This window comes from Urocitellus parryii, chromosome 6, assembly GCF_045843805.1.
Source record: "Urocitellus parryii isolate mUroPar1 chromosome 6, mUroPar1.hap1, whole genome shotgun sequence".
NCBI classification, from domain to species: domain Eukaryota; kingdom Metazoa; phylum Chordata; class Mammalia; order Rodentia; family Sciuridae; genus Urocitellus; species Urocitellus parryii.
The window spans coordinates 171303668-171316719 of record NC_135536.1 but is presented as its reverse complement, the minus strand read 5'-3'; the positions used below and the strand labels follow the sequence as shown (position 1 = coordinate 171316719).

The 13052-nt window shown below is 40.3% G+C and overlaps 1 protein-coding gene across 6 annotated transcripts in view; it reads left to right on the top strand.

Moving 5' to 3' along the window:
* Nucleotides 1-13052, top strand: part of Ptpra (protein tyrosine phosphatase receptor type A) — a 125339-nt gene that overhangs the window by 81541 nt on the left and 30746 nt on the right. For 5 of the 6 annotated variants that reach the window (XM_026409730.2, XM_026409729.2, XM_077800311.1 and 2 more), the window contains 3 exons: nt 3836-3920; nt 5018-5091; nt 5280-5416. In XM_026409730.2, coding sequence (XP_026265515.2) covers nt 3836-3920; nt 5018-5091; nt 5280-5416 — 296 coding nt within the window. Of the gene's footprint in view, nt 1-3835; nt 3921-5017; nt 5092-5279; nt 5417-13052 lie in introns of those variants that run through there. The other variant, XM_026409731.1, reaches the window with a different exon arrangement.

Genomic DNA, 13052 nt, shown 5'->3' with positions numbered 1-13052 from the left:
ATTAGCTAGATGTTTTTGGTTACCTTCTTATAATTCTTGGTATACTGCCCTTTGTGCTTGGAATTTAACAAAGGCATATTTAGTGATAAATCATTAGTTCTTGTATTCATTCATTCAACATAACTCAGTAGTGTTAGTTCCCACTATGTGTGAGATCCTGTGGTAGGTTTAAGGTATTGTTCAATGAGAATAAACACAGATATATAATCCTTGCCCTTGTGAAGTTTGTGGCATAAAGGAGGGACACTCAGTTGATAAGCTACAGTCAAATAGATACGTAATTACCAAGGTGGAGAGATATTACCAAGGGAAGTAAGGGTGCTGTATGAGAATAGTACAAAAATAAAAGCCAATAACACTGACCAAATTAATAATGTGTACTATTTAGTAACTGTGCCAAAAACTTCATATAGATGATCTGATTTAATCTTCAGAATGACTTTATAGATGATAAATTTAGTATGAGGCAGTCAGAGAAGACCTCTCTGGGAAAGGAGCACTTAAAATAAGAACTGATTGAATAGAAGTTAGGCAAAGATTGAAGGGGGGCCATGTGAAGCAGAGGAATAATATGGTCAGAGTTATAAGGGTGGATAAACTGGGCATTCTCTACATATGCAAGGGGCTAAGTTTTAGTGAAGCAAAGAGTAGCAGGAGATAGAATAGGTAGGGGTAAGTTAGGGAGGTTGTTATAGGCCAGAATAATAAACAAGACTTTATTCTAGGCCCAGGAAGTCATTGAAAGGGAACAACATGTTTCAATTTGCTTTCTGACTTTTTTGAGAATGGATTGGCAGGGGTCAGAACTTACTGTGGTGAGCCAGGCAAGAGAGGATGGAAGTTGGGACCACAGTGGATGGTGGCAAGAGAGAATGGCAAAAAGGTGGACAGATTTGAGATATTGATCTAGCTGTAAAGTATTACTTGCAGTTGGATTGGATATAGACGATAAGCATGAGAAAGAAATCAAGGGGATTTCCGTATTGTTTGAACAGTAGGGAGGGTGGAAGTGCTAGCCACTGAATGGGAAGGGAAAAGTGTAGATGCAGAAAGTTTGTGATGCCTATGAAATTTACAGTGGAGGTGGCAGATATGGGCAGTTGAAAGCCTGAGGCTCAGAAGAGAAGTCAGGTCAAGCAATACAGATGTGGGAATTGCTAATATATCCATCTGCCTGATTAGATCAGCTAGATAGAGTGTAAAGAAGAGTGCCAAGGACAGGGCCCTGAGAAGTTCTCATGGTGAGAAAGCTGGTGTTAGAAGAACAACAACTAGCAAAGGAAACAGGGAACAATCAAGAGAGAAAGAATATGGGAAGTGCGCTGTCATGGAAAGAGGCAGTGGTCAACCAGTATGAATGCTCATTTGAAGATGATAGCCACAATATGTTTGAAAATTGCATCAACAGAGAAGCATGGTCCAGGCGTGGTGGCATGTGCTTATAATCCCAGTGACTCAGGAAGCCGAGACAGGATAATCAAAAGTTTGAGGCCAGCTGGGAGAAGTTAGTGAGACTCTGGACTAGGAATGTAGCTCAGGGGTAAAACACTACTGGGTTTAATCCCCAGTACTAAAAGAAAAGAGAAAAGAAAGAAAGAAGAAGCAAAGTATGATATCTCCTATCTCTTAGGGGGAAGAAACTTTACCCCATATCTCCCTCTAACTGCTGCTGCTTTTCTCTGCATCCCTAAAAGTCTTCATAAAAGGAGCAATTGTCTCCATCCTCTATCTTTGTTTCACTCCATTTAGATTTTCCCCCCGCCATAGTCAACTGAAACCACTCAAAAAGGTCTCCAGGGCTGCCTTATAAAGTATAGTTTCATGTCTCTGTCTTCATCCTACCTGATCTGTTGGCATTATTTGATTGGGTTGATTATTCCCTCCTTGAAAAACTACTCTTGGTTTCCCCAAAATCACTTTCCACTAGAAACCATCTGCCAGCTGGCTGCTATTTGAGTCAGTTTGACTGATCTTTAAATGAATATAAATCTACTGGAGTTTGATCCCCAGCACTGGAGACAGACAGACACACACACACACACACACACACACACACACACACACAACAAAACAAAACAAAAAAACACAGTTATATCTCTCCTCTGTTCAAGCTTTCCAGTCACTTAATGTTTCTCATCACATTCAGAATTAAATCCACACTCATTGCCATGGCCTACAAAATGGAAGTCATCTGGCTTCTGCCCATTCTTCAGCTACATCTTATACCACACTGGCCTTTGTGCTATGTCTTGATCCCACCAAGCTCATAAGGGCTGTTATGCTTGTTATTTCCTGTGTCTAGAAAGCATTTCACTCCAATTTGCATGGTTCACTACTTATCATTTAGAACTCTGCTCAGATATAATCTCCTCAGAGAGACCTTCCCAAACAGCTCTATCACTGCTTCCCTATCACTTTTTATCATTTTACCCTTTTGTTTTGTTCTTCATATCCCTGTCTGAAATTGTTTGCTTATTTATGAACAGTGTCCACTTTCCCCACGGAATGTAAGCTTTCTGTTTCTTGTCACCTAAGCAATTCTCTATTTCCACTATCCAAACAATGCCTGGAATACATTTGCTGGTGCATAAATATTTTTTGAATGAACGATGCTAATTGGTTGAAATCGATGAGGTCAGGAATATTTCTGTTGGATTTGATAGTATGCCATTTGTCAGTGTCCTTGCTGAACAGTTTAAATGGAGCACTAAGGGTGCGAGTCAGAACAAATTGATTAAGGAGAACCTGGAAGTAAGTAATTAGAGAAAAGATATTAGACAACAGTTTTGAGAAGTTAACTGAGAAGACAAACATAGGACTGGTGGTATCTGGAGAAGGCAAGTGAGGTCAAGAATATAAATCTTTGAGGTAGCAGTAATAAATGTAATCCAGAGCCCAAATGACAGAGTTAACCTTTATATGGGAGAAACATGTAAATGACAAAGATAGCTATAAATGTAGACTTGTGTAGTTTGTGGAGGGAGAGAGAGTGGAGCCCTAACCTGGTTGCTACAGGAGAAATGGGGCTACGTACTAGGTGGAAAGGGAACCAGGCCCTGTGGAATGTGAAGGAGGCTTGCCCGTCTTTGCCAAGCCAAAAGTTACAGTTGGGGCCCTGGGGGGTTGCAAGATTCCTCTTTTTGACATTATTTTAGGAGCCTCTAGATATTTCCTCTCAGTGAGCAGTCCTGGCAGATGGTGGATGGGGAAGGCAGGATATGGGAAGAGGTAGAAGGTAGCACCCAGCAGTTTTTTTTTTTTATCTATATATCTCCTTGTTTTAATCAAGAATGGTATTCTCTGTGTTGGGAAATCATTTGGGTTTATGTGATAGAAAACATCATCTCTTTTTCCTTCTTCTCTGGCATCTTCCTCTAGATGGAGTGTTTTGAGGCTGGAAGAGAATATAGGGTTGACCCTGCATACCCCAAATGCCATCACAATTGGATGTGTTTGTGCCTCCACATATTTGAGTGCTCTCTGTGTGCTAAATACTGTTTTATGCTCAAAGGATATAGCAATGAATGAAAGAATCTCTGCCTTCTTCATAGAGCTTTTATTCTAACGCCGGGAGACAGAGAGTAAACACATACTGAAATGGGGTGGGCATGTCACCCTGGGCCCTGTGTTTCCCCCCTTTTACTCGATGCCTGGTAGCCTGTGGTGGCAGAGGGAGGTGCACTATCTTGCCCTTGCTCTCTCTCTCTCTGTTCCATATCCTACCATCTACAGAAGCATTAAATGAGCCCTTCTTCCTCATCAGGGTGTTTTCCTAAGCAGCTGACTTGAGCTGCTTAGGAAACAGTAATGACTTGTTCTTTTCTCTTGGTTTTAGATGAGACTCCAATTATTGCAGTGATGGTGGCCCTGTCCTCTCTGCTGGTGATTGTGTTTATTATCATAGTTTTGTACATGTTAAGGTGAGTATGCTAATGTTTCTGCAGTTTGTTTCAATACTGCAGAGTCTCAATAAGCCCACATAGTCCAGAAGATAGTAGGATAAGGACAGTGAATAGCATGGAAAGGGAATGACTCATGACTGTGCTATAGCACTGCTCAAGCAACTCCTAAAAGGGCCCCAGTGAAATCACATGCATAACAAAAGTTTATTTTAGGGCTGGGGATGTAGCTCAATGGTAGAATGCTTGCCTAGCTTGCACAGAGCCCGGGTTCAATCCCCAGCACTACAAAACAAAAAAAGCTTGCTTTGTTTTTAATTGGGACTTTGCCCCCAAACTCCTCTGGGACCCCTTGTCCTGATATAAGCCATGGGAGTAATAGCTTCCTCTTTCTGGCCTTCTTTCAAGGGTCTGTAGACATTACCCCCTCAAACTGTGAGCTGAAGAAAGGAGAAGGAACCCAAAGGATAGAAGAGGGTGGTGCATTGGTTCTCTTCCTGCTGAAATTGTTGCCCTGACCACCTGTGTTTAACTCTGCCTTATCTTTGGCTTAACCTGATCTGTTTTCCCTCTGTTCCTCTGCAGAAAAAAAGTTGGAGAGGGATTTTGTATCCATTCATGTGTCCTCTACCCTCACTTCAATTTGGCCTGTGTCTCTGTTATTCTGTAGAAGTGTGCCCAGATTTGTGTCTGTCTAACCTGGAGCTCTCGTCCCTGCAACTCCCAAGCTGTACTAGGGAAATACCAGGATTTTTGTTGCATATAAGATCTTCTGTTGTCCCCTACCCTCATTGAATTCTACTCACCCTATCTCTACCTGGTATGGCTGTGCAGTAGTGGGTTCTAGAACTAGACCTGTATAGAGGAGCCAAACAAGCCAGAATATATTGGTAGTGTTACTTGGATTGGAGTCTAGTGTGCCAAGAGTAAGCACGAATACCTTGAGGTGCTCCACAGAATGGAGCTGCCTCCGGATGTGAATTAACCTGTTTCTAAAAGAGCCTGAGTATTTGATAGAAGAGAGTTAGAAAGACTGAGTTTGAGCAGGAATACAAAGCCAGTGATTAGCCTGTCCTGCCTCTATGCTTAGTTTTTCATTAAGAACATTTTCTTCTTAGGTTTAAGAAATATAAGCAAGCTGGGAGCCACTCCAATTCTTTCCGTTTATCAAATGGCCGCACTGAGGATGTGGGTAAGGCATGGGAACCCTTTACAGAGAGAAGAAAACCAAAATATTAGGGGTTTCTCCATCCTTTAAAAATAGTAAAACTATTTTTAAAAAAAGACTGTTGAAGAAACCAGCTCTGGTTCTGGGAGGCTCCAAAAAAGGAGCCAAATCCTCAGAGTACCTGAATGACCTTCCCTTTTTCTGCCCTGCAGAGCCCCAGAGTGTGCCACTTCTGGCCAGGTCCCCAAGCACCAACAGGAAGTACCCACCCCTGCCTGTGGACAAGCTGGAAGAGGAGATTAACCGGAGAATGGCCGATGACAATAAGCTCTTCAGGGAAGAATTCAACGTGAGTTCTCTGTTGTGACTGGTGTATCGCAGGACAGAAGGCAGACCTAAGGTCAGGCCTTTTGAGTCATGAGTGAAAAACAGGTTTCTAATGGTTGAGAAGTGAAAAAAGATTTGCTTTGCCTCCCTCATCTACCCATCCATCTATTCATCCATTCATTATTGCATCTGTTACTTCATTGTTTAATAAATACTTATCAAGCATCTCATGTGTGTTAGGCAGTATTCTGGATGCCAGAAATATGATAGGGAACAAAACCAGATCTGGTCCCTACTTTTTAAAGAACTTACTGCCCTTTAGGGAAACCCCACAAACAAAAGTAATGAGTAATTCGAACAACAAAATAGGACATGAAGGACTGGTGCATAGTTGTAGGAACCCATATTAAGAGGTGACCTGAGGGTTGGGCGGTAGCTCAGTGGTAGAGCACTTACCTCTCACATGTGAGGTACTGGGTTTGAGCCTCAGCACCACATAAAATAAATAAATAAAGATATTAAAAAAAAAAAAAAAGATGTGATCTTTTAGAGTCTAGATCTGTGGGCCATGGGCCAAAATTTCTAGAATAGACAATAAAAGTAGATCAGCGTGGAAAATGGGAACTATGGCAAACTGCAGTAGAACAGGTTTCATCTTAAGTGTTGAAATTCTTATATTTTTTTGTAACTCCATGAAGGAAATAGAATGTGTCTAAACCACCAGTTGGGGATCCTAGCCCACCAGTTCTCATCACAGGTCAAGAATTTTGATGAAGAAATAAGAAGAAGGGGAGTAGGGGACATTTCAGGCACTAGAAATAGCAGAAGAAAGTTGTCAGGAGTGAGGGAAGAATATATTCAGGAAATTAAAGAATGGCTGTGTCTGGCCAAAGGGCATAGACTCAAGGGAGTAGTAAGAAAAGTTAGACCAGACCATTGCTCTCCTAGATTGCCATGAGAGAAGTGGAAAGCCAAAGACCAACTGTATTTTGAAAATATTATTCTGGTTGATCTATGGAGAGTAAGTAGCCTATGTGAGATAAGAATAATTACAGGGAATACAGCTGGGGGTTACAGCAGTTGTTAAGACCAGAAGAGCTTGTATGATGGACCTCAAGTGCTAATGATTAAGGAAGAGGAATGGACTTGACACAGAGGAACAGTTCCATAATCTTCCTTCACATCTTTCTACTGATCCATGTGTCAGCTTTGTCTTGTAGATTGGCTCTTTTCATGATGTCAAAACAGCTGCCCCAGTTCTAGGTGTTACATGGAGATATTATCAGGTCCAGTGGGAAAATAATGACTGTTTCTTCCTTTTGTCAATCGGGTACATTTTCCCAGAAGCTTTTGGAGGCTTCCCTGTTACCTATTTCTTAAACAAACCACAGCAAGGGAAAAATAGGGTTACTGCAGCTAAGATCAGTCCAGATTATTCCTGGGCCTAAGTGGACAGCCTCCACAGAATGGGAACACTTGTAGCAGGGAAGAAAAGAGGAATGATTATTGGGTGGATGAGTTACCACTTTGTGTTCTACCACCGAAGGGTCAAATCACTAGGGTCAAATCTTGAGCAAATTACTAGCTTCAATATAAACAACAGATGAAAGGGAGGCAAGACTTGTAATTGGAGACCATTCACCAGGCAAGAGTTAATGGAATAGCTTGAACCCTTTTCTTTGACTATTGGAAAAATGATTGAGAACGTATACCACATTTCACAAGACACCACTGCAGCACCATAGCTGGATTTGTGATAGGCATTATACTGTGTGTTGTAATCTGTAATACCAACTGCTCCTGGATGATGGAGTATATTGCCATACATTTCTGTGAAATGAAATGAGTTTCTTTTCAGAGGTAATATTCTCTGAGAGCCTATAATAAAGCATTCCTGGAGTACATTCCTGGAGTATGGTGGTATTCCTAGGATTTCTCTTCATACTCATTCAGAAGTATAACTTAAGTACATCATTCTACAGCAGACTACTTCCAGCATGGACTAGCATGTCACGCAGAGTCATCATATACAGGCTGGACTTTTTTCTTCCTTGGTCAGCCATTGACATCAACAGGAAGTCAGAAGTGTCTGTTGAAGTAATGGGTTATGTGGCAGGTATTCTGTATACATCACTTCCAGCTATGGTGGATTTCTGGACATGTTCAGATTTGTAGTTTATTGCTCATATAATAACTACCTAGTATATATTCTCCATTCTACCTCAATTCTAAGCTGGGAGCATGGTATTGCTAACAGGATCATGGTCTTGTTCTATATCATCGGACTTTTTTTCATTGTGATAATTTTTTTCGGGGTGGGTACCAGGGATTGAACTCAAGGGCACTCAACCACTGCCACATCCCTAGCCTGTTTTGTATTTTATTTAGAGACAGGATCTCACTGAGTTGCTTAGCATCTTGTTGTTGTTGAGGCTGACTTTGAACCCGTAATCCTCCTGCCTTAGCCTCCTGAGTCTCTGGAATTATAGATGTGTGCCACCACACTGGGCTCATTGTGATTCATTGTTCAGCCTTACTGTGAACATTTTAGAGCCCCACAGAATCTACCAGTGTCAGTTTCTCCCTGACCTAGGTTAGCTGGAGGGCCTCTTCTTTTCAGATAACTCAATAAATAGTCCAGAACAATATATCATAATGTAGTATATGCTGTCTCCAAACCCAAAGTAGCCCAGAAAGCATTGCTCTGCTTTAGTTGGGGAGATGTGGTGGAGCAAGAAATAGTGACTTTTCCTTTATTTTAGAGGAGAAAGTTCTAACAAGCTGCAGGCCTTTGACCTTCAGAAAACTGAGCTGAGTAACCAAGCCAATGTTTTCTTATGTCTAACATGTATATCTAAAAGATGCATAATTTCCTGTTCTTCAGGTTTCTTCAGCTTGATATCATCAGTATGGTTGTCAGGGTGATGTCCTGTGAAACAGTGAGAAAGAATCCTGATGAACCAGATTGCAGCACAGAGAGGTCAGGATGATTTATCACTGAGTTAGCTCTTTTCATGAGAGGGAGACTGCTTCAAGTAGTATGTGCAACTTGGAAAGAACATCAATAGGGATTTTCTAGGTACTATGGGCTGTATGTTAATCTGAGGAAGCAACTGTAAGTCTGTAGCTCCAACTGATTTAATTTACCATAATCTGTTGAGTTTCTTAAAGACCATGCATCAGTCTCTTGTGTTAGTGTGTTTGGTGGCTTACAGAAAACATCAGTAATGGTAATTATTGAACATTCACTCCATTTCATCACTAAACTCAGAGATAGTAGTGGATTATCTCATCATTGTCCTGCAGGTTTTGTTTTTGTTTTAATTTGAGACAGGCTCTTACTATGTTGCCTAGGCTGGCTTTAAACTCATGGGCTTAAGCAAATTCTTCCACCCCAGGCTCCTGAGTACCTAGACTACAGGTGCACACCACTGAATCTTTTAAGTCTTCTGTAGCACTTATCTCTTCTTCATCTAGAGACTTAACCTTTTGGTAAAGAGAGATCACTGTTCTAGGAGCTGGCATTTGCTCTTTCTATATGTTCTTTATTCAGTGAATTAGGGGATCATCATGGGTGTTTTGCTGTCTAATAGGTAGCTCCTAATGTGAGGCCAGTTCAAGCTAAAATTTATCCCATCACCTGGCCTTCTAAGGCTCCATTCTAATCATCATATCATAGTAGTGTTCTGGGTTCCCAGGAATAAGTTAGCCCAAGACCAGAACCCAGTAGACTCCAAAGTATGCATTTCCCTTTACTCAATATACCATTACCATCATGGTAAATAACTAAGATTCTTAGGAGAGGGTGAATAGGGAGGTTCATAGTATATGAATGTTGATATGCTCTGGCAGAGTTATTTCTCATAGGTTTTTGACCTCTCCCTCTTATTTGAGGGGTCTGGGTCTATGAAATGGCCCTAGGCCTGTGATTTGCCTAAGGGGGACCCTTTCTCTAGAATGGTGGTATGTCTGGTAGTCTTCTCAAATAGGCTAGGTCTTCTGCCTCCCATTTTTATCATTATGAAAGATACTAGTGCTTTCTTCACTAGTCTATACACTCCAGTAAGGCATGTATTGTAGATCCCATCAGGGACATAGTGAAGATGTCAATAGAAAGGTTGAGCCTATTGAAGTCCATATAACACTCTGATCTCCTCTGTTTAATGCCAAGCATTTTCTGGCTTAAAAAACAAGTTGCTGGGGATGGTGTTGCATGCCTATAATCCCAGCTGCTTGGGAGGCTGAGGCAGGAGGATTACAAGTTCAAAGCCATCCTGGGCAACTTAACAAGACCCTGTCTCAAAACAAAAAGCACTGGGGATATAGCATATTAGTTAAGCAGCAGAGCACTTGACTAGTACATAGTCCCTGGGTTCAGTCCCCAGTACTACAAAAAACAAACAGCTGTCTACTAGAAAGACACTGGGGAAGCTGGCAGAATCAAAAGATGAGTTAAAGTACTAAGACTTTGTCAGAGTACACCCTATCTTGGTGGCTCTGAGACCCTCCTAAGGCAACCCCTATTTCTTACCAGTTTTCAAAATCCTGGAAAAGAGAATCTGATTGGGTCAGATGTGACTGTTTGGACCAGTCAGCCAAGGGAAGGAAGAGAAAAAACAGCACACAGGGAAAATAAACTAACTTGTATATGTTATGTCACCTTGGAGACGGAACCTAGAGTCTCACACATGCTAAACAAGTGCTCTGCAACTTTTTAAATTTTTTTTTTTTCATTTTTGAGACAGGGTCTTGCTAAGTTGCCCAGACTGGCCTAGAACTTGCAGTCTTCCTGCCTCAACCTCCCAAGTAACTGGGATTACAGGTATACACCACAGCACCCAGCTGCAAACACTCCAGTTTGTGTCTACTACCATAGTAATATTTTATAATTATCCAGTGGAGAAAGCAAAATACCTGATTCAAGTGTCAGCATGGAAAAGAACAAAAGTTAATATATTAAGTGTTAAGCATCTCAGCCTATTGTGGTTGCATAAGCCTATAATCCCAGCTACTTGGGAGTTGAGGCAGGAGGATCTGAAGTTTGAGGCCAGCCTGGGCAACTTTGTGAGACCTTGTCTCAAAAACAATAGAATAAAGGGACTGGGACTGTAGCTCAATGGTAGAGTGCCTCTGGTTTCATTCCATAGTACTATGAAATGAATAAATATTAAATTCCTCTATGATAAATGATGTCATAAAATAGTAGCCAACTGGGAGAACCTATTTGCCAGAGGTAGACAAAGAACTTTCTATAATATGTAAAGAGCATATGCAACCTGGGAGAAAAAGGTAAATAATTTATTGGAAAATTTGCAGTAAGAAATACAAATCGTCTATAAACATACAGAAAGAAGATCAACTATATCTAGTAATCAAGGAAGTAGAGATTAAAGCCAAACATTATTTTAGGCCTATCAGATTGGAAATTTTGAAAAGATTGATATCAAGTATGAGCAAAAGAAGAGGATTGCAGATATTCTTCTACACAGGTTGGGGGACAGTTTGAATTGGTAAGCATAAGGGAGTTTGATTTGGCACTGTCAACCAAAATTTAAATCTTATATTATCTAGCTTCTGAGACTCTAACAGAAAAACTTTCACACGCCCAACCAAATATATATTTGTAAAAAGTGTGTTCATTACAGAATTGTTTACAATAGAAAATAAAATTTAGCAAATAACCAAATTGCAAAATGTTTTCTCATATCCATTATGAAATTCTATACTGTAATTAAATGTGTTGTCATAGAAAGACATTATGTGAGAAAACACTTTACAGATAAATATGATTGTGTAATGCCATTTTTAAAAAAAAACATTTTTTTTAGTTGTGCATGGACACAATTTGTTTGTTTGTTTATTTTTATGTGGTACTGAGGATCAAACCCAGTGCTTCACACATTCAAGGCAGGTGCTCTACCTGAGCTACAGCCCCAGCCCTTGTTTTTAAGAATTTCTATGAATACACCTGTGTGTGCTCAGATGTATTAATGCATTTTTTTTAGTCTGGAAGAAACTGCAAACTTTTAACCAGTGGCTACCTACAAGGGGTATGGAAGATAAGAAAGACAGTGACAGGGAAGTTTTGCTCTACTAAATTATTGAGCTACCTTTTACAAGGTAGCTTTATTTATTTATTTTTCCCCCCAGTATTTGGGAAAAACCCAGATCATCACATGTGCTAGGCAAATACTAAATCACAGAGCTATATCCCCAGCCCTTTTTATTATTTTTTAAATTTGAGACAGGGTTTTGGTAATTTGCCCAGGTGGACCTTGAATTTGTCCTGTCTCAGCCTCCTAAGTCTTTGGGATTTTAAGCCTGTATCCACATACCCCACTGTTTTTCTTTTTTTTATTTTATGTAAGAAATAAAGCTAAATGACTGTAATATGCATTGGTGGGATATATAGCATGTAGAATGAAGGAATTGCTGTCTTCATTTGAACTGTGCCAGAAGACTTGTGGTCAGGTCGCTATGAAAAGTCATGTCATCAAATGGTTTTTTGTTCTGGAGAGAAACTGTAGCGCAGGGCTGAACAGCTGAAAGGAACAATCTGAATACCACATGACAACTGTTTTCAGGCTAAAAGGAGACTGTGTAGCATTTCTATGAATCCCCACCATGGTTGGAAGTTCTAGGCTATGGCTTTCATCTTAGTTGCAAGCTGGAACTGTTTTGTTCACCAGCATTTGTCTTAGGAGGAAGCATTGGATTTGATTAATAGAAACACTTTGAAAAGCCACTTACTGAGGTCAAAAAGTATGCTCAGGATTTAAGAAGAAAATAAAAAAGATAAAATATGGGTAGCTCCTGATAGGAAGGAACTAGGAGAGAGACAAGGGAGTGAAAGAGGTGGAGCCAGTATCTGTGTGTGGTGAGCCTGACTTCCTTCCTCAGGACCCATAAGACAGTTTCATTGTTGGTTACTAGATGAAGAAGGCCTGTGAGAGTCATCTGTTAATGGGACTGAAGGGGTACATTTAAGTTGAGATGGGAACAAAAGAGCCTCTACCTTGATAAGTTGTCTCCTAATTAATGAAGCAGAGCTAAAGTCCCATGGGAACTATCAGCAACTGTGACAAGGGCTTTAGAACTCCAGGAAGTGGGGGCTTCCAATTTTGCAAGGGGCAGAGAAAGCACCAGCTGACATCTTAGTTTACACTAGTTAGTACAAGGGGAAATTCAAAAGAAATTGTGTATCTGGATGTTGTGTCCTTCGTTTTAAGAGCTGCCTTGAAAGTTAGTAAAATCCCAGAGTGTTTGGGCATCGGTGACTATTAGGAGAGAGTATGTAAAAGGGGATTCAAACCTAAAAGTAAATGAGAGTCAATATGTTCTGGAAATCCTAGGCAGCCCAGCAAAGCAAGAAAGATATGTCAGGCATGAGAATTGCAAAAGTAGAGACAAAATAGGTATTTTTTCACTCAAGAGAATATTGTCTTCAGAAAAGTCTAAAGACTCATCAGATAAATTAATAGAATTAGTTACAAGGTTGCTGGATATAGAAGCAGCTTGAAAAAAATTAAGGCATTTTTAAATATAGGCTACAAACAGAAAAATTTAGTAACTTTTTAAAATATAGCATCTGAAAAGTAAAGTACTTAGGCATAAATTTAACAAAATATAAAAGCTTTAGAGAAAATTATAAAAAATGT